The sequence below is a fragment of the Argentina silus genome, assembly GCF_951799395.1.
Source record: "Argentina silus genome assembly, chromosome: Y".
Classification (NCBI taxonomy): Eukaryota; Metazoa; Chordata; class Actinopteri; order Argentiniformes; family Argentinidae; genus Argentina; species Argentina silus.
In genome coordinates this window covers 17,744,419-17,770,222 of record NC_139654.1, presented here as the reverse complement: position 1 = coordinate 17,770,222, position 25,804 = coordinate 17,744,419, and the positions used below count along the sequence as shown (strand labels likewise).

Sequence of the window (25,804 nt, the reverse complement as noted above, 5' to 3'; positions counted from 1 at the left end):
AATCCAAGAGAACAGAGACCTTATTAGCATCAGTGTTTAGTCTGAGATCAGTAAGAATATTAGTGAGAGCAGTCTCTGTGCTATGATTAGACCTGAAACCTGACTGAAACTTTTCCAGAATCTTGTTTTCGTGTCGGAAGGAGTTAATTTGATTATACCCCAACTTTGAGTATCTTGCTAATAAAAGAGAGATTGGATATTGGTCTATAATTAGTTTGAGTCTCTCTATCTAAATTAGATTTCTTCAGCAATGGTTTCACAACAGCTGTTTTAAAAGCATCTGGAAACAAGCCTGAATGAATTGCCTCTGGAGATGTGTTGATTGTCAAGACAGGGTTTGCAACACTGTCAAAGACTCGCTTAAAGAATGCAGTGGGGACAGGGTCAAGATGAGACGTGGATGAGTTGCTCTCGGCTACAGTATTGTAAAGTTCTGCTGCAGAAATGCTCGTGAATTTATCAATCTTCACATGCTTATTACACGTTTTATTATAAGGGTCACAAGTGTCAATAATCCCACCCTTAATGGTTATGATTTTATCGTTGAAGAATTTGACAAACTCCTCGCATTTCGAAGCAGAGGCTTGTGAGAGAAAGTCAGTAGAAGCGGCAGGATTTAGCAGCTGGTTAATAACAATATTCTAGAGTCGCCAGCATTGTCACTAATCATCTTAGAGGAATGTGTTTTTCTTGCTACGTGTACTCCCTTATTATAGTCAGCTATTCCTTATAAATGCCACAGTGAACCTGTAATTTGCTTTTTCTCCACTGCCTTTCCGCCAACCTTCTCTTAAGCTCTTTAGCAGAGTTGTTTAACCACGGAGGTGTTTTCTCACGTGACCTCTTTTTAACCTTTAGTGGAGCCACACTGTTTAGAGCACAAGACATGATATTGTTAAAGGCATCCACCATTTCATTAAGCAAATAGGTTTGAGTACATGGATCAAAAGAACTTCCGCCGAATCATCTAGAAATCGCTTTCTTTGTTTTCCTTGGCAGAGTCAAAGCAGTATCAAAAAACACACAGAAATGGTCAGAGATAGGGATATTAGATACTAAAAGATTTACGATGTGCAGCCCTCGTGACAGCACCAAATCTAGTGAGTGACATGTTGAATTCGCTCAAAGCTGTCAAGTAAGCCTGAGAATTCAATAGTTTTGGTATGACTTTTTTTGTTTATATGAATGTTAAAATCTCCATTTAAAATGATCCTGTCATATCTAGTGATAGCAATAGATACTAGTTCAGTGAAATCCAATACAAATAGTGGTAGTTGCTTTGGTGGCCTATGATAAGTAGTCATTTCAGCCTTGAGTTCAAAAGCAAGATATTCAAAGGAAGAGAAATTGCCTAAATTGATCTTAGTAACTGTGAACTGGTTTGAGTGTAAGACAACAATTCCACCTCCTCTTTTGTCATGTCTAACTGACTGAAAGAAATTGTAATTTGGAGGGCATGTCTCAACTAAAGTTGCTACACCATCGTTGGTAAGCCAGGTCTCAGTTAAAAACATAAAATGCAGCTTTTTCTCAGATATAAAATCATGAATAAAAAAACCTCTTATTTGTTAGAGATCTGACATTTAGCAAAGCCATATTGATTGTGTCAGATTCAGTGATTTTGTTTGATGGTAGGTGAGTGTTACCTGTCTCTACAGTGATAACATTGTCCTGATTTCTGGCCTGGACTGGCTGGATTTTAAGATCTTCAGGTCTGACTGTACACCAGACCGGGATGGTGTATTGTGATGAGGGTGAAAAGTCAGTGAGTTCTCCACTGGGTCCCATCTTATTCTGTGGCTAAACATGGATAGGACCTCTGTAACAGCAGGGACCCTGCCCATATCAGTTGTTTATCCTGAGGGGTGATGGTTGAGGGGGTCGGTGGAGGAGGTTTGGGTTCGGGGCCAGGTTTGGTTGGGCAGTGATTAGCCTTGGGGGGGCTGGGGGGGTACGCCGTGGTGGGGACATAAGGAGTTGGGCAGTGATTAGCCTTGCCTTTCTGACTTGCTGCCGGAGGGTCTTGGGATTTAATAGCCATCGTGACGTGTTTCCATATCAGCAGTTAGATTCAGATAAGGGTTTGAGTCATCACTGGAGGAGTGAGGAGCGTCTTTGTTCCTTCAGTTATAAACCAATATCCAAAAAATAAAGATTAACGTGTACCAAACACGAAAGGCAGCTTCATAAGCAGCTAGAAATGACAGTAAGCAGCTAGAAATTTAACCAGCTGTCTCCTCCAGCTTCTCTACTCTGTGGTGATGAGATGTAATGGTCTCAACCTTGGCCGACATTTGAAATTTGTGCATAGCAGGTGGGTCAAAGTGTTGTAATGACAGACAGGGTTAAAGAGAGGAGGTAAGAGGATACTCACTGGTCCTTGATCTCAAATCTCTCATGCAGCCACCTGCGGAAAAACATAGCCTCTTGAGGAATTTCCTTCATGTCCACACGTTCAAAGTTGATGTGGACTCTGGGGCATTCTTTACATAGGAATTCTGTCAAACAAAAAACATGAATGAGACAGAACACCACCAGGAAAAGCCTATCAGCCAAATGCCACGTAGAGTCAGCATTCAAATCAATGGGAAACAGGTTGTGGATGAGGCACAAGTCAGGGAAAAACCACTATCAGACTATCACAAAAAGAAGTTCACATATTATAAGAGTACGAGAGTGGGGTGATTCGACTTGCTTTGTGAAACCATAGATGGTGGAATATAAAATAACATGCTGTCAGGTGTCAATATTTGAATGGTCTCTTTAAAAGCCCTGGTTTTCCTATACTATAATATGTATTATAATTTCTATTATAATATTCTGATTTAGGATCTTCATATGACTAATCCAATCGTCACAAGAGTAAAGCAGTCGTTAAAATCATTACTGCACATTAGTGAGGGGAATTTCCATGATTCTATGCCAACATGGAGATACTAGATCGTATCAGAAAGTCACATAACTTGCTCTTTCTTTGGGGAGGCTCAATTAGGCCAGAGAGTCAGCCTTTCTTGTGACCTATTGAAAACATCTCTTACATGATTGATTGACAGTATAACTCCTGCCATCAGAATGGCACAATTATCCTAAGGCTTGTTTTGTTTCAATGATAAAAACAAAAATATACACATCAGCTTTGATTTCAAGTTCAGTAATGAGCAAATATTTTATTCCTCAAGAGGAATTTAATAGATAAGAATAAAAGCTTGGACAATGTAATTAATAGTCACCTCACTAAGATATGTAACACTGGAAATGAAACACCCTCTTACCTGGCATGGACGGGGCAGGCTGTCTTTGACCTTTGGCGTTCAGTGTTCCCTCATATGCGACTGTGACATCATAAACAGCATCCAGGTGGTCCTTCATGGTCTCTATGGCCATATGAGAGGCTCTCATTCTGGGGGTCAGAATGTGCTTCAGAAGAGCCAGTCCTGTGGGAAGTCAACAGCTTGTACATGTTAAAATGTACAAGATCATGACAAAGATATTTGGACAAACTGCAGTAAAAACAATGAAAAATCAAGTCCATTATACACTGTGTGACTAGCTTATGACATCTTCCAAATACACTCACCTGCCACTTTATTAGGTACACCTGTTCAACTGCTCGTTAACGCAAATATCTAAATCAGCCAATCACATGGCAGCAACTCAATGCATTTAGGCATGTAGACATGGTCAAGACGACCTGCTGAAGTTCAAACCGAGCATCAGAATGGGGAAGAAAGGTGATTTAAGTGACTTTGAACGTGGCATGGTTGTTGGTGCCAGACAGGCTGGTCTGAGTATTTCAGAAACTGCTGATCTACTGGGATTTTCACGCATAACCATCACTAGGGTTTACAGAGAATGGTCCGAAAAAGAGAAAATATCCAGTGAGCGGCAGTTCTCTGGGCGAAAATGCCTTGTTGATGCCAGAGGTCAGAGGAGAATGGCCAGACTGGTTCGAGATGATAGAAAGGCAACAGTAACTCAAATAACCACTCGTTACAACCAAGGTATGCAGAAGACCATCTCTGAATGCACAACACGTCAAACCTTGAAGCAGATGGGCTACAGCAGCAGAAGACCACACCGAGTGCCACTCCTGTCAGCTGAGAACAGGAAACTGAGGCTACAATTTGCACGGGCTCACCAAAATTGAACAACAGAAGATTGGAAAAACGTTGCCTGGTCTGATGAGTCTCGATTTTTGCTGCGACATTCAGATGGCAGGGTCAGAATTTGGCGTAAACAACATGAAAGCATGGATCCATCCTGCCTTGTATCAACGGTTCAGGCTGGTGGTGGTGGTGTAATGGTGTGGGGGATATTTTCTTGGCACACTTTGGGCCCCTTAGTACCAATTGAGCATCGTTTAAACGCCACAGCCTACCTGAGTATTGTTGCTGACCATGTCCATCCCTTGATGACCACAGTGTAACCATCTTCTGATGGCTACTTCCAGCAGGATAACGCGCCATGTCACGAAGCTCAAATCATCTCAAACTGGTTTCTTGAACATGACAATGAGTTCACTGTACTTCAATGGCCTCCACAGTCACCAGATCTCAATTCAATAGAGCATCTTTGGGATGTGGTGGAACGGGAGATTCGCATCATGGATGTGCAGCCGACAAATCTGCAGCAACTGCGTGATGCTATCATGTCAATATGGACCAAAATCTCTAAGAAATGTTTCCAGCACCTTGTTGAATCTATGCCACAAAGAATTAAGGCAGTTCTGAAGACAAAAGGGGGTCCAACCCGGTACTAGCAGGGTGTACCTAATAAAGTGGCCGGTGAGTGTCACCTAGTTGTTGTATAAATGTGAATCAAACCTGGAATCATTTATCACCACCTGCAGACCGTTTTACTCTCCACGTGAATTTACTTCTTTTATATTGGCTGGAGTTTACATCCCCCCGCAAGCTGATGTGAAAGTGGCTCAACGTCAACTCGCCGACCAAATATTAGGAGTGGAGAGAAGGAGAGTGAACATGTATTCCCCAGTTATTGTCCTTGGGGACTTTAACAAGGGCAACTTAACTCACAAACTTCCTAAATATAAACAGTTAATCAAACGCCTGACCAGGGAGGAGAAGATTTTGGATCACTGTTACAGCACCATCAGCAGAGCTTATCACGCAGTTCCCCGCGCGGCACTGGGACTATCTGACCACGCTCTTATTCATCTGATCCCGGCATACAGGCAGAAACTGAAACTTTCTAAACCTGCTGTGCGGACATCTAAGAATTGGAGCAGCAGAGAAGCAGTGGAGGAGCTGCGTGACTGCCTAGACACCACAGACTGGGACATTTTTAAGACTGCTTCTAACAGCCTGGACGAATACACAGAGTCTGTGACGTCATACATCAGCTTCTGTGAGGACAGATGTATTTCAACACGCACCAGGGTGAGTTACAACAATGACAAGCCCTGGTTCACAGCAAGACTCAAACAGCTTTGTTTGGAGAAGGAGAGGGCTTTCAGGAGTGGAGACAAGGAAAGGTTCAGACTGGCTAAGTGCACGTTTGGCAAGGAGATTAAGGAGGCCAGACGACAGTACTCAAAGAAGCTAGAACAACAGTTTGCAGCCAACGACTCCTCGTCAGTCTGGAAAGGCTTTCGAGTGATCACAGACTGCAAAACCAAATCCCCCCACTCTATGGATGACCTCAGCCTTGCAAACGACCTGAATGACTTCTACTGTAGAATCGACAGACAATAGAGCAGTCCTGACTCTGACCCACACAACCAACCCCCCTCCACAGCTATCACACCTCTTCTTCCCAGCCTGGACAGAGACAATACCCCCCCCCCCTACACAATGGACCCAGACAGCCCCTCCCCCCATCGCACCTCTCTCCGTCCAGGAGAGAGATGTTAACAAACTGTTAAAGAAACAGAACCCCTGCAAGGCAGCTGGACCAGACACTGTCTCCCCCTTCACACTGAAGCACTGTGCAGACCAGCTGTCTCCAGTGTTTACGGACATCTTTAACACCTCACTGGCTGAATGCATGGTACCTGCCTGCTTCAAAACATCCACCATCATCCCAGTTCCCAAAAAGCAGAGGATCACAGGCCTTAATGACTACAGACCAGTCGCCCTGACCTCTGTGGTCATGAAGACCTTTGAGCGCCTCGTGCTCACCCACCTCAAGGCCATCACCAACCCCCTCCTTGACCCACTGCAGTTTGCCTATAGAGCCAACAGGTCTGTAGACGACGCAGTCAACATGGGACTTCACTTCATCCTCCAGCACCTAGACTCCCCCGGCACCTATGCCAGGATCCTGTTTGTGGACTTCAGCTCCGCATTTAACACGATCGACCCAGCTCTACTCCAGGACAAGCTATCCCAGCTGAGCGTGCCTGAGCCCACCTGCAGGTGGATCACTGACTTTCTGACAGACAGGAAGCAGCAGGTACGGCTGGGCAAGCTCGTCTCGGAGCCCCAGACCATCAGCACCGGAGCCCCACAAAGCTGTGTGCTCTCTCCTCTACTCTTCTCCCTCTACACCAACAGCTGCACCTCTAGCCACCCTTCTGTCAAACTCCTGAAGTTCGCGGATGACACAACCCTCATTGGATTAATTTCATCATCATTCAGTCTGAGTATTCATATACTCTCATACTCAGTCATTCAGATTCCTGGGGACAATAATTTCAAAGGACCTCAGATGGGCGGAGAACATCACCTCCTCCATCAAGAAGGCCCAGCAGAGGATGTTCTTCCTGCAGCAGCTGAAGAAATTCAACATGCCGCAGAAAGTGATGGTTGAGTTCTACACGGCCATCGAGTCCATCCTCAGCTCATCGATCACCGTCTGGTCCGCTGCCAAGGAGAAAGGCAGATTGCAGCGGATCATTCGGTCAGCCGAGAAGGTCATCGGCTGCAACCCTGCCATCTCTCCTGGACCTGTTCCACTCCAGGACCAGTAAGAGAGCAGGAAAGATCATCGCTGATCCTTCCCATCCTGGTCACAACCTCTTCCAGAGACTTCCATCCAGCAAAAGGTTCCAGTCAATCAAGACTAAAACCTTGCGCCACCTGAACAATTTCTTCCCCATGGCAGTGGGGCTCACAAACAAGCCCCATTTGTTTTTTTATATCCATGCACCAACCTCACCAAGTCAATTTCCTGTATGTGCAAATATACTTGGCCAAACAAAATAATTCTGATTCTGAACAAGATGGCGCCGTACAGAGCAGCCTCGGTTGGAGCAGCTCTACAAATCTATGCTATTTTGTTGTTATTTGTTACCTATTGTGTGCAGAACGTCTCTGCTAACTAACTAACACTACTGGACATCAGAACAATCAACACTCAACGCAAGTTTGTCCCACCACTATTGGATCGTGCTGTACCGTTGGCTTACCCGTTGGGGTCTATTCCCCAGAGGAGACGCCACAGAGAACAGAGCGGGATTCTGACCAGACTAAGATGCCGAGTGAACCATCCGCCCCTCCTGTGTAAACTCCTCGCCAATGTCCTGTCCCTGGACAACAAACTGGATGAACTCAGGAAGGATTACTTTCCAGCGGGATATTACGCAGTGCCCTCATATTTACCGAGACCTGGCTTGCTACTGCGGTTCCCAACCTCGCCATTGTTATTGATGGCTACTCGCTACACTACTCGCTGGACAGGACTCTAGACTCCGGAAAGGGGAAGGGAGGTGATGTATGCTTTATAATAAACAACAACTGGTGCACGGACATTGAGACTTTGTCTACCCTCAGACCCTTCTATTTGCCACGAGAATTCTCGTCCATTATCATTACCGCTGTGTATATACCTCCCCAAGCCGATACTAAAATTGCACTGAAAGAACTGTATACAATAGTTAATAGTTAACCACTTTCATTGTGACTGGGGACTTCAACCAGGCTAAACTGAATAGCCTCCTCCCTGGTTATCAACACATCTCCTGTCCCACACGAGGCAATAACATTCTCGACCATTGTTATACTCCTTGGCAGAATAGTTACAAAAGCGCAGATTCACCCTGCCTTCTGCAAATCCGACTACACCTCTGTTCTGCTCCTGCCGACCTACAGACAGAGGCTTAAGCAAACGTCACCAGTGTCGCGTGTTGTGCAGTGCTGGAGTGAGCTAACTGAGGATACGCTTTAGGGATGTTTTGATTGTACGAATTGGAGTTCAAAGCCTCCGCTCACAACATCAACGTTTTCACTGACTGTCACTGGTTTCATCAAGCATTGCATAGACATCAATGTTCCTACTGTCACGGCACGGTCATTCCCCAACTAAAAACCATGGATTAACAGTGACATTCGTGCCTTACTGGAAGCATGGACCACCACATTCAACTCAGGGGACTTGAATGTCTACATCATGGCTGCCCAATTTGGGGACCGATTATATTTGGCCCGCACCTTATCCACTGTATAATTTTTTTCCCGCCATCAGCGCTCGGAATCTGCGCTCGCTCTCATTGAATATTATTTATTGGTGCACTTCCACTCCTGACCAGAGAATAACATTGTGATACAATGACGGTAGGGTGGCGCTGTTGAGCTCCTACCAGATGCAATCCGGTGAGGCGAAGACCAGTGAGTGAGAGGATGCAAGGATGGAGTGTGTTAAGCAGTGGCACACAGACAAGCGAAAATTCAAAAAAAGTTGGGAACATGATTATCTTTTTACCGAGGTCGATTCCACCGCAGTGTGTCTGGTATGTAAGCAGAGGGTCGCTGTTTCAAAGGAGTACAACATTCGTCGTCACTATGAAACTATGCATTCTCACCAGTTCGCAAAATACACAGGTGACGATCGCAAGCTGAAGGTAGCAGACTTGCTAAGAAAGCTAACCACACAGCAGCGAACTTTACTTCAGCCGTCCACTGCACAAGAAAATGCCACTCGGGCAAGCTTTTGCTGCGGGTGATTTTGTCAAAGAGTGTCTGACAATTGCTGCTGAAGCTGTGTGTCCAACTCAGATGCGGGCATTTTCTCAGATTAGCCTGTCACGGAACACGGTCACCCGCCGCGTTGAGGACATGGCCGAAGACGTTCGGGGCCAGATAGCCCAAAGAGCAAGTCGGTTTTCTGCCTTCTCCATCGCAAGCGATGAAAGCACCGACATATCTGACTCAGCACAGTTGCTGGTGTTTTTGCGAGGCGTCAATGAGGACTTTGAAGTGTGTCAAGAACTAGCGGGCCTTGAAACACTGAAAGGGACAACAAGAGGTATCGATATTTTTATGGCAGTGCAGCGAATTATGGACAAGAACGGGTTGAAGTGGGAAAACCTATCTGGCATCATGACTGATGGAGCCCCGGCCATGGTCGGTAAGAGAGCAGGCCTAACTGCACTTGTGTCGGACAAAGTCCGTGAGTTTGGTGGCTCGATTTTTAAATACCATTGTATTTTGCATCAGGAGCAACTGTGCGCTAAAAACATCGGCCTGAAGAACGTGATGCAGGATGTCGTTGGCATTGTCAATAATATTCGCTCAAAGGCGCTCTCACACCGTCAGTTCAAAGCTCTTGTTGATGAGATGGATGCCCAGTATGGTGATGTATTGTACCACCAGGAGGTGCGGTGGCTGAGCCGTGGGAACGTTTTACGACGTTTCTTTGAGTTGCGTGAGGAAATCAGGGTGTTTCAAGCCACAAAGAAGAACAGCATCCAAGTGCCCTCGGACAACCACTGGCTTGCAGACCTGGCTTTTCTTGTGGACATCACAGAGCTGCTGAATATCCTCAATCTTCAGCTTCAAGGGAAAGACCAGATAATCACTCAGATGTATGACCATGTCAAAGCCTTCAAGCAAAAGCTCCAGTTGCTTAGCAGACATCTCTCAACAGGTGAGATCTAACTTTAATATGTTATTGAACACAACAATGTAGTAGGCTTGTTATTGATCACAACCATGTTATTATATTTGTGTGATGCATGCATACTTTGTGTTTGTGGAAAATGGATGTTCTATTTAAATCTAGGCATTAAATCCAATCACAGAAGCAGTATTTGTTTTTCATACTGCAGCCATAAACAAAAAAAAAGTACTTTTTTCTCATTTGATTGATGTTTGGTATTTAATTGAAAATCAAATGAACAATCTTGCATCTTACATTGCTCCTTTTGTCTTTGTGTCTGTACATTCAGGAAATTTGGCACATTTTCCCAGCCTCAGAGAAGTTGGGTTGATGGAGGAAGACACACCAAAATACCTCGACATTCTCAGCAATCTTGTGGTGGAGTTTGACCATCGCTTTGAAGATTTTCGTGGAAATGAAACAGCATTTGAGCTGTTTGCGCAACCCTTTTCTGTAAATGTGGATGCAGTCAGTGAGGAGCTTCAAATGGAACTTTTGGAACTTCAGTCTGATTCAGACCTCCGTAGCAGGTTCAGAGAGCTTTCCTTACAGGACTTTTACAAATGTGTTCCTGCACACAGATATGGCAAGATCCGCAAACATGCACAGGTGATGTTATCCCTCTTTGGAAGTACCTCTGTATGTGAGCAGGCTTTCAGCCTGATGAATCTTAATAAGTCCAAACTAAGAAATGCTTTATCTGACTCTCACCTACATGACATTCTCACTTTGTCAGTTAGTCAGCTGGAGCCTGATATTGAGAGACTTTTAAAAACCAAGGACAGGCTTCATGTCTCCCACTGATAGGCCTAGCCTACTTCAGGCAGGATGTGTAGGCCTAGGCCTCCAATGTGTCAGAGTATGTTCTGCTCTGTATGATTAATGGGGGCATGTTTTGTCCCATGTTACTTTGTTTATTGCACTTGTAAGTACAGTACTGATTTCTACAAACCTTCTCAAGCTGTTGTCCAATTCTACTACTATTCCTGATTTAAAAATGATTGTTCAAACCAGTGAAGAATGTATTTTGGTCCCATGGAGACATGTTTTGTCCCATGTTACTTTGCACTAAATGTCTTTGTATTTGAAGATATAGGCCCAAGGCCTAGTAATGTTCCATGTCTGTCTTCAAATATTTCATGGTGCTTCAATTATTTTTCTAATTTAAAGAAGCCAGATTGACGTCAGTAATTTTTTGAACATTAATGTGAAGCACAATAAACAGTGTCATTCCTTTTTCGAAATTACTTTGTGATAGTGTTTATTTTGCACACGCATGCTATATATACCCATATTTAACTTAATGTACTGCAAAATTAACATTTTGGCCCACGACCCTCCCCCAGATTAAATTTTGGCCCTCCGCTGGGAAGAATTTGGGCACCCCTGGTCTACATGAAGTCCAGAATCGACCAGTCATCAGGGGTGCCAAGAGGAATTACAGGGACAAGATTGAATCTCATTACCAAGGCTCTGATACGAGAGGATTACAGAGGAGAGGAGGACGTCCCCACCATCAACTCAGAGATGTAAGAGGAAGGCTGGGAAGATCGTCAAGGACAACAGCCATTCCAGTCACACCCTGTTCTCCCTGCATCCATCAGGCAGAAGGTACTGAATTGGTTTTCCTGTCCTGCATTGCCAATTGTCCTGTCTTGTTGTTGGTAGAATGTCGGTCTGTTCCAATTCTCAACCTTTTCCCAAAAATGTGCACTCCCCACATGGGGGGGGGGAAGAATTGATTGCATGGCCAATAAACAGTCTTTGTCTTCCTCCTTTTAATGCTCCCACCTTTCTGAAAGCAGATAATGTAATGTGCACAGTCTAAATCCCTAGAGTGGTTTACTCAGATTTATAGGGACAGGTGACATTCATTGTTTTGATTCAATGATACACATTTTTCTAGTAAAGTGTGCACAGAGTATCACATATTGCACTGCAATATAACTGTGATGGTTATACGCCCTGCGTAAGTAATGGGACGGTGAAGCATGTTTTCTTCTTTTGGCTCTATACGCCAAATGTTTGGATTTGAAATCAAACAATTACTGTGAGATTAAAGTAAAGATGATCAACATTTATTTGATGGTTTTTCCGTACATATTAGTGTCACCATACAGACATTACAACATGTTTTATGCATACTTCAGGGTACCCAAAAGTAATGGGACAACTGTCTTGACTGTTTCTGGTAAGTCAGGTGTGTCATCGCATCATTTGTGCATAAGAGAGCGGTCAATGTCTACTATTGATTCTAGGCTTTGCGTTTGCCTTTGGATTCTGCTATTGGTGTCCGTCAACATCAGGACCACGACGGTGTCAATTAAAGTCAAGGAAGCCATTATCATAGGCTGAAAGTGAGAAATATCAGAAACATAGCCAAAACCTTGCCGAAGGTTCCAGTGTGGAACATCATTAAAAAGAAAAAAGCACTCGTGAGCTCAGCAATCTTAAACAGCCTGGTAGGCCAAGGCAGACTTCTACATTGGATGACCGAAGAATGCTCACCATGATTAAGAAAACCCCCAAAACAACACAGATCAGGAACACTCTCCAGGAGGCAGGCGTGAATGTGTCAGAGACTACCATCTGCAGAATACCTCACCATCTGAACTACAGAGGCTTCACTGCAAGGTGCAAACCACTAGTTATCCTCAAAAAGGATGGTCACTTACAGTTTGTTAAAAAGTGCCTAAAACGTCTACAGAGATCTGGAAAAAGGTCTTGTGGACAGATAAGATGAATATTATCACGTACCAGAGTGAGGATCTGCCAAGATTTACAGCATACCACCTCAACTGTGAAGCATGGTGGAGGGGGTGTTATGGTTTGGGCATGTATAGCTGCCACTAGAACTGGCTAACTTGTCTTAATTGATGATGTTACTGCTGACAGCAGCAGCAGAATGTATTCTGAAGTGTACAGAAACAACTTGTCTGCTCAAGTACAAGCAAATGCCTCCAAATTCATTGGATGGCGCTTCATCGTACAATAAGACAATGACCCCAAACATACTTCCATCGCAACTAGGGATTTTTTCAGGGCCACAAAGCGTAAAGTTTTTGACTGGCCAAGTCAATCTTCAGATTTAAATCCAATTGAACATGCATTTAATTTCTTGATAAGATTTTAGGCAAAAATACCTCAAAACAAACAACTGGAGATGGCTGCAGTACAAGCCTGGCAGAGCATCACCAGAGAAGGGTCAATGGATCGCAGACTTCAGGCAGTTATTGCATGCAATGGATTGTAAACCAAATACTAAAAAAGTGCTTAATTTGGACATTCGATAAATCTGTTGCATTACTTTTCGGTACCCTGAAACAGGGGGGAGTATGAAAGGTGTCATCATTTCTGAATGGTGAAACCAATATGTACACAAATACCATCAAATAAAGGCTGAACATTTTTTATTTCAAATCCAAACTTTAGAACATAAAGAAGAAATGCTTCACTGTGCCATTACTTAAGCAGGGCACTTGTGTAATGAAGTCCTAATATAGAGAATAAGTACCTGCTACCATACTCGTATCCAACACTATTCATTTCTCTTTCCCATCAGATATCTCTTAAGAATACACTTGCTTGAAATAAATGAGTACACAACATTATAAGCACCTTCTTTAGTGGCAAAAGCCTGACTGTCACTGATCACCTTCTTCAGTTCAGGGTTATATCGGGTTCCTTCTGGGAAGATGACAAGATACATCTGCACAGAAAGCAAATACAAGGTATGCCAGGTAAAGTCTTTCATGAGGTCAGCACATATTAGCCATTACCTTACAGGGCACACAGTTGGAGACGATCACTCCGACCAGACTTGTAACATTTAGGGCCGAGGTGTACATAGATAAGACAGTTTGACAACATGACTACAAGACACTGACTAAAATACCTTCTCAAACATCCCTGTTTTTATACTTGGCTTAAACAAAACAATAGCATTTACAGACTATAGCAACTTAATTGGGTGCCAAGTAGTTACGAAATCATAACAAGATGCTGCTGCTTGAGCTCAGGGCATTGGTCCAGCACAGGGTTACACAGAAGCCCAGACAGACAGATATAGACACAGAGGAATAATTTCAGAGAAGCCATGCCAGTGACCAAAAGTACCCATTACAAAATATTTCCCTCTGGCGGTTTATGTACTTTGTATACTTTATGTTAATAATTCTCTTTAAAAAAATATATATTTATGATTGGGAAAGGAGACAGACTTGGTACTCATGGTATTCACTAAAACCCCATCCATTGAATCTATTAGAATAAAGTTACAGTATGAACATTTTCAAAATTACATGCGACGAAACACAAAAATATGGTGGGAAAATAACATTATAAAAACAAAAACCTGTCAGCATGTTCTTTAAATACTTACTGGTGTTCCTAATATCGTCTGTGAAAGGAGTTTCTTTTTCATTGCCTTCTCATCAAACTTTGCACTTCGCTTCACATAGACACCACCATGCTGAAAAAATAACATGTAATAAATAAGGACACCAAGGGCTGATTTCCCAGACAGTGATTAAGCCAAGTCTTGGACTACAGTACTTCAAACCTTCAATGGAGACTCTCCATTGAAGATGTATTTTAGTCTAAGACCAGGTTTAATTTGTGTCCTGGAATCCGGCCTGAAGTGTTTTCTTCACTTAGAAGAAAACATGTAGGCCTAGATCACTTCAACGATACTTAAACGTATCATCAGTCAGCACAATACAAAAAAACATTAATGACAATTCAAACTCACTTACAAAGGTAATTTTGGATAGATATACAGTGGGGGGAAATAATTATTTGATCCCCTGCTGATTTTGTTAGTTTGCCCGATTACAAAGAAATGAGCGGTCTATAATTTTTATGGTACTTTTAGTTTAACAAATAGAGACAGAATATCAACAAAGAAGTCCAGAAAAAACACATTATATGAAGTTATAAATTAATTTGCATTTGATCGAAGGAAATAAGTATTTGATCCCCTACAAACCAGCAAGAATTCTGGCTCATACAGATTAGTCCTGTCACTTTAGGAAAAGTACTCCTAATCTCTGCTTGTTATGGGTATAAAAGACACCCGTCAATAGAATCAATCTCTTCCATTCCAACCTCTCCACCACCATGGGCAAGACCAAAGAACATTCAAAGGACATCAGGGTAAGAGTTGTAGACCTGCACAAGGCTGGAATGGGCTACAAGACCATCAGCAAGAAGCTTAGTGAGAAGGAGACAACTGTTGGTGCAATTATTAGAAAATGGAAGAAATACAAAATAACCATCAATCGCCCTCGGCCTGGAGCTCCATGCAAGATCTTGCCTCGTGGGGGAAGGATGATCATGAGAAGGGTGAGGGATCAGCCCAGAACTACACGGGAGGAGCTTGGTAATGATCTCAAGGCAGCTGGGACCACAGTCACCAAGAAAACCATTGGTAACACACTACACCGTAAAGGATTGAAATCCTGCAGTGCCCGCAAGGTCCCCCTGCTCAAGAAGGCACATGTACAGGCCCATCTGAAGTTTGCCAATGAACACCTAAATGATTCAGAGAAGGCTTGGGAGAAGGTGATGTGGTCAGATGAGACCAAAATTGAACTCTTTGGCATAAATTCGACTCTTCGTGTTTGGAGGGAGAGAAATGCTGAATGCTACAATCCCAAGAACACCATCCCCACCGTCAAACACGGAGGTGGAAACATTATGCTTTGGGGTTGTTTCTCTGCTAAGGGTACAGGACGACTTCAGAAAAAATAAATTATATAAAGTTATAAATTCATTTGCATTTGATCGAAGGAAATAAGTATTTGATCCCCAAGCAAAACATGACTTAGTACTTGGTGGAGAAACCCTTGCTGGCAAGCACAGAAGTCAGACGTTTCTTATAGTTGGTCACCAGGTTTGCACACATCTCAGGAGGGATTTTGGTCCACTCCTCTTTACAGATCCTCTCCAAATCCTGAAGGTTTCAAGGCTTTTGCTTGGCAACTCGAAGCTTCAGCTCCCTCCACAAATTTTCGATAGGATTAAGGTCTGGAGACTAGCTAGGCCACTCCATGACCTTAGTGTGCTTCTTCTTGAGCCACTCCTTTGTTGCCTTGGCTGTATGTTTTGGGTCATTGTCATGCTGGAAGACCCATCCACGACCCATCCTCAGTGCTCTGGCTGAGGGAAGGAGGTTCTCATCCAAGATCTTATGGTACATGGCCCCATCCATTGGCCCCTCAATGCAGTGAAGTCGTCCTGTACCCTTAGCAGAGAAACAACCCCAAAGCATAATGTTTCCACCTCCGTGTTTGACGGTGGGGATGGTGTTCTTGGGATTGTAGCATTCCGCATTTCAAGATTCAAGATTCTTTATTTGTCACGTGCATACAAGTATACAGTGAAATGCAAAAGTGACAGTGCCACAGAGTAGTGCAACAATACGTTTTAAAATAGAATAAAATAGAAGTACTAAAGAATATACAGTATGGACAGTATAAACAGTATAAACAATATGAACAGTATAACCAGTAAGCATATAAGTAAGCAATATAAATAGCAGATGGATGATTATGTGTGTGCATATATGTTAAGATGACAGTGCATGTGTGAGTGACTTGAGGGGGGCACTGGTGGGGTCATCGTTGACGATTCTGATGGCGTGGGGGAAGAAACTCAGCCTTAGCCTCTCTGTTCTTGCTGCATGACAGCGGAGGCGTTTTCCTGACCGCAGCGGCTGGAACAGTCCATGTTTCGGGTGGTGAGGGTCCTTCATAATCCTGTAGGCTCTGGTCCTACACCTCCTGGTGTACAGGGCATGGAGAGGGGGGGTTGGAGCTCCCATGGTTTTTTCTGCCAGGTGTACCACCCTTTGCAGAGCTCGCCTGTCCTGGGCCGTGCTGTTACCGTACCAGACGGTGATGTTGCCAGCCAGGATGCTCTCCACAGCTCCAGAGTAGAAGGACTGAAGGATCCTCCGGGAGACTCTGAATTTCCTCAGTTGCCTGAGATGGAACAGGCGCTGCCTTGCCTTTCCCACCAGAGAACTGATGTCTGTAGTCCAGGTCAGGTCTTCTGAGATGTGGACTCCCAGGTATTTAAAACTGCTCACCCTGTCCACAGCAGTCCCTCCGATGTCCAGCAGTGTGTAGGCCCTTAGTTTTTGTGCTCTCCCGAAGTCCACAATCAGCTCTTTTGTCTTGGAGACATTCAGGATGAGACTGTTCTCCTGACACCAGAGTGACAGGTCCGCCACCTCGTCCAGGTAGCCTTTCTCATTGTTATCTGAGATCAGCCCCACCACGACCGTGTCGTCCGCAAACTTGATGATGGAGTTTTCGCTGGACTTCGCCACACAGTCGTGGGTGTACAGGGAGTAGAGGAGGGGACTAAGGACACAGCCCTGGGGGGACCCTGTGCTCAGTGTGAGTGAGCTGGAGGTGTGTCTACCCACCCTGACCACCTGTGGCCTGGCCGTCAGAAAGTCCAGGATCCAGGCACACAGGGGAGTGTTCAGTCCTAGACCAATCATCTTATCAGCCAGTCTGGTGGGGACTATGGTATTGAACGCTGAGCTATAGTCTATAAACAGCATTCTCACATAGCCCCCCTTCTGCCTGTCAAGGTGAGAGAGAGTGGTGTGGAGGACCTGGGAAACTACATCGTCTGTAGATCTGTTTGGTCTATATGCGAACTGCAGTGGGTCCAGGGTCGGAGGGAGGGAGGAGCAGATGTAATCCTTAATCAGCCTCTCGAAGCACTTCATGACCACTGAGGTTAGAGCCACGGGTCTGTAGTCATTCAAGCAGGCTGGGGAGGTGATCTTGGGCACCGGGACGATAGACGATCTTTTAAAACAGGTGGGAACTACTGAATTAGCCAGTGAAAGGTTGAATATAGTGGTGAACACAGGAGCTAGCTGGTTAGCACAGGTCTTGAGTACTCTCCGAGGTATGCCATCTGGGCCAGCAGCTTTCCTTGTATTCACCTTCAGCAGAGCCCTCCTCACGTCGTGTTCCGTCACGGAGAGTGCTTGCTCTGCCCCAGCGTGTGAACTCCCATCAGCCGCGCTAGCCAGCACTCTGACGTTGTTGTTGTTAGCCGGCGCGCTAGCTGTGGTGTTGCCAGCCTCAAACCGTGCATAAAAAGAGTTCAGGTCTTCGGCTAGGGAGGCATCTGCACTTCCGGTTGAGGAGGGTGTGTGCCGGTAATCCGTAATAGATCGTAGTCCTCGCCATAGTCCCCTGGTGTCGTTGCTCTCCATCTGCGCCTGCATTCTGTCTGCGTATCTCCTCTTGGCGGCTTTCACCGCCCTCCGCAGTTTGTAGGACTCCGCTTTATACTCCTCCATGCTGCCGGATGCCAGCCCGGAGTTGTAAGCGGCGGTGCGAGCCCTCAGAGCGGCACGGATGGAGCTGTCGACCCAGGGTTTCTGGTTGGGGTAGATCTTTACCGTTGTCGTTGGTACGATGTTATCGGCTAATGTGGAGATGAAGTCCAAGACGGTCTCTGTAAACTCGCTGACATCGCTGGAACTTGATTGAAACATATCCCAGTCGACGTCACTCAGCGCGTCTTGTAGCGCGGCCTCTGATTGGTCGGACCACCGCTTTCCCTCCCTTTTCACGACCGCTACCTGTTGAATCCTCTGTTTGTAAACAGGCATCAACAGAATGGCGCAGTGATCTGATTTCCCAAAGGGAGGGTGGGAAACAGCTTTGTACCCATTCTTAAACTGAGTATAACAATGGTCCAAAGTTCTATCTCCCCTGGTGGCACACTTGATGTGTTGACGGAAGTTAGGCATAACTTTTTTAAGGTTAGCCCGATTGAAATCACCTGTTACTATCATCGCCGCCTCAGGGTGGTTGCTCTGATGCCGGCACAGCGTATCATGTTGGGTCGATAGCGCTGCCTCGGTGTTGGCCTGTGGTGGAATGTAGACGGCAGTGATGATGACTGAGCTAAACTCCCGGGGAAGGTAGAATGGGCGGCATGAGATGGTCAGATGCTCCAGGTCAGCCGAGCAGGACTGAGAAAGCGTCGTTACGTTGTTAGGGTTACACCAGTTGTTGTTGGTCATGAAACAAACTCCACCACCCTTGGATTTGCCGGACTCCTCCGTTCTATCCGCCCGGAAAACAGAGAAGGACTCGGAAGGGCAGATGACTCGGTCCGGTACCAACGAGGTAAGCCATGTCTCTGTTAGACAAAGGATGTTACAGTCTCTTACGTCTCGCTGGAAAGTAATCCTCGCCCTTAGATCATCCATCTTGTTCTCCAGAGACTGGACATTAGCAAGAAGTATGCTGGGCAGAGGTGGACGGTGGGCCTGAGCTCTCAGCCGGTTCCGAATGCCTGCCCGCTTTCCCCGGTGTTTCCTCCTCTTTTTTGGCGCGCTCCCATTGTTGTTATCGTGGGGGGTCCTTCTGATCTCCGCCGGCCACGCCGTGTCGATAGAATAATTATCCAAAATACTTGGTCTTAAGTTGTAGTTTAAATGTAGAAGTGTGTCCTTGTCGTAGGATGTCAGTGCCAGTGAGTTTCTCACAATGAGAAAATTTAGAAAACACATAAAAGCTAAAAAAACGCACATCCTCTGCGGAGCTCTCACAACGGCGACCGGCATCGGCGGCGCCATTTTCACAAAACTCTCCCTCCAAACATGAAGAGTCGAATTTATGCCAAAGAGTTCAATTTTGGTCTCATCTGACCACATCACCTTCTCCCAAGCCTTCTCTGAATCATTTAGGTGTTCATTGGCAAACTTCAGATGGGCCTGTACATGTGCCTTCATGAGCAGGGGGACCTTGCGGGCACTGCAGGATTTCAATCCTTTACGGTGTAGTGTGTTACCAATGGTTTTCTTGGTGACTGTGGTCCCAGCTGCCTTGAGATCATTACCAAGCTCCTCCCGTGTAGTTCTGGGCTGATCCCTCACCCTTCTCATGATCATCCTTCCCCCACGAGGCAAGATCTTGCATGGAGCTCCAGGCCGAGGGCGATTGATGGTTATTTTGTATTTCTTCCATTTTCTAATAATTGCACCAACAGTTGTCTCCTTCTCACTAAGCTTCTTGCTGATGGTCTTGTAGCCCATTCCAGCCTTGTGCAGGTCTACAACTCTTACCCTGATGTCCTTTGAATGTTCTTTGGTCTTGCCCATGGTGGTGGAGAGGTTGGAATGGAAGAGATTGATTCTATTGACGGGTGTCTTTTATACCCATAACAAGCAGAGATTAGGAGTACTTTTCCTAAAGTGACAGGACTAATCTGTATGAGCCAGAATTTTTGCTGGTTTGTAGGGGATCAAATACTTATTTCCTTCGATCAAATGCAAATTAATTTATAACTTTACATAATGTGTTTTTTCTGGACTTCTTTGTTGATATTCTGTCTCTATTTGTTAAACTAAAAGTACCATAAAAATTATAGACCGCTCATTTCTTTGTAATCGGGCAAACTAACAAAATCAGCAGGGGATCAAATAATTATTTCCCCCACTGTATATTACCTGAGAGAAATACCATCCGTATAACGGGAGCCACTTCAGGCCATCTTTAAGGACGTATCTTACATGGCCGAGGGCGTCCTGCCTAATAGCTAACATGTCAGCAATGATCCAGTCCGCTGCATGACAAGACAGAGTAAAACAAGGGTTAGAATTGTCCAATGATTTATGTATTCTATTTTCAAGTATTCTATGTGCCCCTCACCTCTGGCCTAGTAGCAACTTATCAAATAAACAACACAGATACTAAATAACACCTGGTGCTAGAGAAAGCGAGTAGAGGGATATGGACCTGAGGCCTCCATGGGTAGTTTATATAAATTTCTCTGGGAGATGAGTCCCAGAGAGAGAGACATAACCTGCTAGCCTGAAACATAATTTCTTTGTAACATTGAATAAAGTACCCTCTCCAAAAGACGTCAACCTTCAGATCTCTTTATTTCATCTCATTGCAAACCTGAAAACTATTGTGTTGCTGCTGAATAAATTACACATATATCTAACAAAGCCGCCATATCATCTCCTTTCTTTTGTTTCACCATCTGCCAAACTTTAAAGGATCAGGGTGCACGATTCGAAGAGGCAGCCACCAGAGACGGGAAATTGGTGAGTCCACTCCCCTGACCAGTAACAGTGTCAAATCGGACACTCCATTTCAGAAAGCGTGTTTCAGGACCATAACTAAATAAATAAAATATTTATTTCAAGGGATCTCATTCCCTGATCCCTACAACCATTAGGAAGCTTTTACAAAGCGTGAATGTTACATATTGCACCTTTAACTTTGAACAACACATTTATTTTCCTTCAAATTAATACAAAATTACAAACACATCTATCTGAATAGGTAAGCTCACCCGTGCATTGATGGTTGGAAAGGTAGACCACATTCTCTTTATTCTTTGGTATGTTTCCATGGATAACAATCTGAAAGAGGGATGAGCACAGGTTTCAATTACAATAAAGAAAGAAACTTTGGAAATAAACTGATTTAGCGATTATGTTGGTTACCAACTGATAGCATTTGTGCCAGTCTTTGAGACTACACTTTCAACTAGCATTTTGCTGTGAAAAACCCACTTCCAACTCAAGAGCCAAACCAACACTATCAGGGGAAGTTTGCCTGACACAGATTAGCCAAATCCTGGACTAAATCACATTTTAAATGGAGACTCTCCATTGAATGTGATTTTTAGTGTAGGACTAGGCTTAATAAGGAAACTAGCCTTCAGTGTTTTGTTTATACATACAAGCTGCCAAATGGTGCCACATAGCCAGAGAGTTTATGATGTGGTGATGGATATACAAATGATGCTAATCATTGATTGCCAACAATGCTTTCCTCGAAAGCAAAGAGAGGGGAGAAGAACCAAAAAGAGTAGGCCTAGGGTGACTGTCAAAAGTGGGCTATTCTTGACTGGTCTTTTTCAGACACACCCCAAGGAGACCTTCTGTCTCATAAAATAAACACTGATAAAGAAACGGCAAAACACGAAAGTACAACGTCCCAAACGGTTACACAATCTTGGCTATGGCATACTAAGCCAATAGTCTATACTCAAATAACATACGCAGGGTTCTCCCAGGATTTTGGGGATGTTTGAACAGTGTGGAGCTCAAAACCTGACTTGCGTTTATTCATGTCAAAATGCGCAAAAATTCAGATAAAAAGCTGAATTCATTGAGGAACGTCATAACGCTTTCAGTTTAGTTTTTAACAACGATGCCGTTGGCGATCAACAAAGATAGTTACTCTACCATTACTAAATATATAGTTTAATTTGCCTTGCAATGTTTACAGTGGCGCCGCCAAGTTCACAGCGTTGGCGCAGTGCCACTCTTACATTCTTTGGGGAGAACCCTGATAAAACCATCAGGAGGTAGGCCTACAATAATTCAACTGTTGTTCTCTGTGCAGCAATTACACAGAATAGCTCTCCATCACTGACTGATAAATTAATCTGTTCATGAAGCCAGGTTTCTACTTGGCATGACTACCTTCATGCTACTCTGAGGAGACAGGCATTTCTGGCTCTGGTTCTTCAAGTTCCTCCTGTAGATTGATAAAAAAAAAAATAATAATGTTTTGCCTGAATTGTATTCGTATAGCTCAGGGCCTCCAATGTGGTCAGCATACAGTGCCTTCAGTAAGTATTACATTTCTAAAAATGATTTCCCCTTTGACATGATGGGGTATTTTGTGTAGATCACTGACAAAAACAACAACAATACAATACAAAACAACAAATCTATAAAGTCAGATTGTAACAACAAAATGTTGAAAAGGTGCAGGGGTGGGAATATTTTCTGAAGGCACTGTATTTCATTCAGTCATATCCAACATGAAACTGGAATAGTCATCCACAATCAATCAAGATGGCGCCTCCTACAGCTGCCACGGTGTGTTGGTGCGCACTTCTTTGTTTGTTTTTAATTCTGTTAATTGTGATTCCACTAGGTTTATTTTCACGAGAGACGAGATACTTAATATCAGGTAATATCACCATCTGATTTATGTCCCAACTTTCTCGCCTCATCTGTGGATTTACTGGACATTCTGGTCAAAGGTACTCTGGCCCTTGGCCAAGCAGTGAGGCGGAGAGGTAAGCGCGGCGGGGCTCTGGTGCACTTCAGGGAGAGAAGATTACGCTCACCTCTAGACCGCTCATTTCTTTGTAATCGGGCAAACTAACAAAATCAGCAGGGGATCAAATAATTATTTCCCCCACTGTAGCTGACCCTCCCATCCTGGTCACAACCTCTTCCATTGACTTCCAACCGGCAAAAGGTTCCGGCCAATCAAGACTAAAACCTTGCGCCACCTGAAAAGTTTCTCCCCCATGGCAGTGGGGCTCACAAACAAGCCCCCTGCCTCTCACTGACTCTGGGACTTCCACCGCCCCCCCTCCCCCACCCTGTCACATACACAATGCACTGACAGTGTCATTTATAATTATTTAAAATGATTTTAATTTATAGTGTACATGCCCCATAACCATTCCACAGCCTCTAGCCTCATTGCCACTTAGCCTCACACAGCCTACAAGATGTATTTTTCTGCTGTTCTTTTTTGTAAATTTGTTTATTTTGTAAAATTTCTGTCAATACTTGCCATTTTTTATGTCCATGCACCAACCTCACCAAGTCAATTTCCTGTATGTGCAAATATACTTGGCCAAATAAAAGAATTCTGATTCTGAATTCTGATTCAATATGGAGGTGGGTGATCTAAGGAGGTCAATGTTGTAAAAGTGTTGTTCTTGTTGTAGTTTACCAACATTACATGTTAACACTTCAAATCACCCATGGTACATACAGCTGGAGGTAAGACTTATTTTACACTTAACTGAGAGGATGGAGTCACCAGATTCATCTCATCATCATAGAGAAAGAGGTTTTGACCTCTCAAATATGAGGAGAATATGCTGTAGCTAACAGTGCCATGAGGAACTGAAAGAGAGAAACAGGACAGTACTCTGTTATAAAAAAATAAATTAAAAAAAACTTCACACACCTCCACCCCCGTGTAGTTTTCAAAGAAAAAGAGGACCATGCTCTGGTAGATGGAATAGATGTGGTCGTCCATCTTATGGTAGACTCTTGCTGGTAGAACCGTAGACAGGAGACGCCAAGCACTCCATGTCAGCAGATAAGCCGGGGCTGTGCCGAGCATTACCGCTGCAGGAAACCAATACCGCAACGAGTACGTGTGCACAACTAGAGAGAGCAGCATTCTGAATGTTGTATTATATTGACAACGACAAGCTATAGGGTACCTTGCAATAACGATGCTAGCACGTCTAACTTGTAATATATGGTTGGTTGTTCTTGTTCTCTCTGGAAAGTTACCTAACCTGAATGGCACGAGCAGATTGCCCAACAACTGTCAAACTGCAAGAGTACTGCCTGCTAACTAACATGTAGTGGATTTGACGCTAAATCTGCTACGAATATATGTTTTCCAAATTATAAAACTGCATAGCTAGTATAACGCAAAGCATATTACAGCACCCCAATAACAATCAGCAAACGTCCTCGGACCTTCGCTTCGGTTACTTTACCTTACCTAGCGATTTCTCTGCGGCTAATACTAGTAGCTACACTTCTCAACGGGCCCATTTGCCAAACGTTAAATCTGTTTCTTACAAAACCATCACTACAACTGCAATGGTTACTCACAATAACATTGTTAGTAACTATCATTACGTTCTCTTCGGCATAGACTGTCTGCTAGCTAGCTGCCAAAGTCATACACACGCCTCCTCCTCATGGAGTCCATGTTGAAAAAGAGAACCACTTGCTAATGTCGTGAAAGCTGATTGGTTGAAGTAAAAGTTCTGAGGTGGTGGTTGCTAAGGGGGGTGAGTGGAGAGAAGAGTACTGGGGCCACTCAATCAATTGCATAGCGGGTATAATAATAATTGATAGCGGGTTTCCACTGTAATGCAAAAATATTCTTATTTTAGAGCAATAATTGTTAATGTGTGGCTTCATGTCCGTAACCAAACAATATCTACACTTTAAAACTGAAACAAGTCGAAACTGCTTTTCTATTGCATTACCTCTGTGGTGCTGGCCCATGGATCATGAATGAATCTTCATTTGAGGATTATCTATATATCTGTAGTCTACAGTTAACACAATTGGACATATTCATTAGACTTCAGTCTTACCTGAATCAACATATCAACCTCAAAGCAAATGTATGGGCTTCAATGAGAACATCTGAAGGTAATTGTTTTATTAATCAGATAACACAATACAGCATAACAATAAAATGTAATATTTTTGTTAAACAATGGTAACCCATTCATCCAAACAATGTTTATTTATTTGGGTCCTGGTAAAATTTGTATAGACGAGTTCATAGCCTGGCCAAACAAACAATTCTGTCCATCAAACAATTCATCTTCACAGACCAACTTCATATGAATGGGATTTCCATTCCAAGTCATAGCTCTCAAAGGGAAGTTGCTTGAGATGTGTGATACAACCAAAAATGCATTTTCAAAAAGAAAGATGCAATTTAGTCAAAACACAATCTACAGTCGGGTGGTTGTTTATATTGTTCACATTGTTAAGCACTTTGTGACTAAACTTTTTTTTTGCGATACAAATACATTTGATTGTTGGAAATTTGAAGACGGGGCAAACAACTCACAACTTCCCATACATTTTCTAAACCAGAGCCAACCACAAATATAGTACCCCAATATAATTTAATTAATTAATTTTTTATTCAATTATACACTCACGAACACTTTATTAGGAACACTTGTACACCTTCTCATGATGGAGGTGGTGTAATGGTGTGGGGAATGTTTTCTTGGCACACTTTGGGCCCGTTAATACCAATCAATCATCGCTTGAATGCCACAGCCTATTTGAGTATTGTTGCTGACCATGTGCATCCCTTCATTGTCACAATTTACCCATATTCTAATGGCTACTTCCAGCATGATAATGCACCATGTCACA

At 43.8% G+C, this 25,804-nt stretch overlaps 1 protein-coding gene across 1 annotated transcript in view; it reads right to left on the bottom strand.

Annotated features, from left to right (window-relative positions):
* Window positions 1-24,554, bottom strand: part of LOC310824286 (1-acyl-sn-glycerol-3-phosphate acyltransferase epsilon-like) — a 38,234-nt gene extending 13,680 nt beyond the window's left edge. The window contains exons 1-7 of the mRNA XM_083697167.1: window positions 23,841-24,554; window positions 21,184-21,253; window positions 20,330-20,445; window positions 14,219-14,308; window positions 13,456-13,546; window positions 3,273-3,434; window positions 2,375-2,498 (exon numbers count right to left, since the gene is read on the bottom strand). Of these exons, the coding sequence (XP_083553293.1) occupies window positions 2,375-2,498; window positions 3,273-3,434; window positions 13,456-13,546; window positions 14,219-14,308; window positions 20,330-20,445; window positions 21,184-21,253; window positions 23,841-24,059 (872 nt within the window). The 5' untranslated portion in view covers window positions 24,060-24,554. The remainder of the gene's footprint in view (window positions 1-2,374; window positions 2,499-3,272; window positions 3,435-13,455; window positions 13,547-14,218; window positions 14,309-20,329; window positions 20,446-21,183; window positions 21,254-23,840) is intronic.
* Window positions 24,555-25,804: the final 1,250 nt, after the last annotated feature.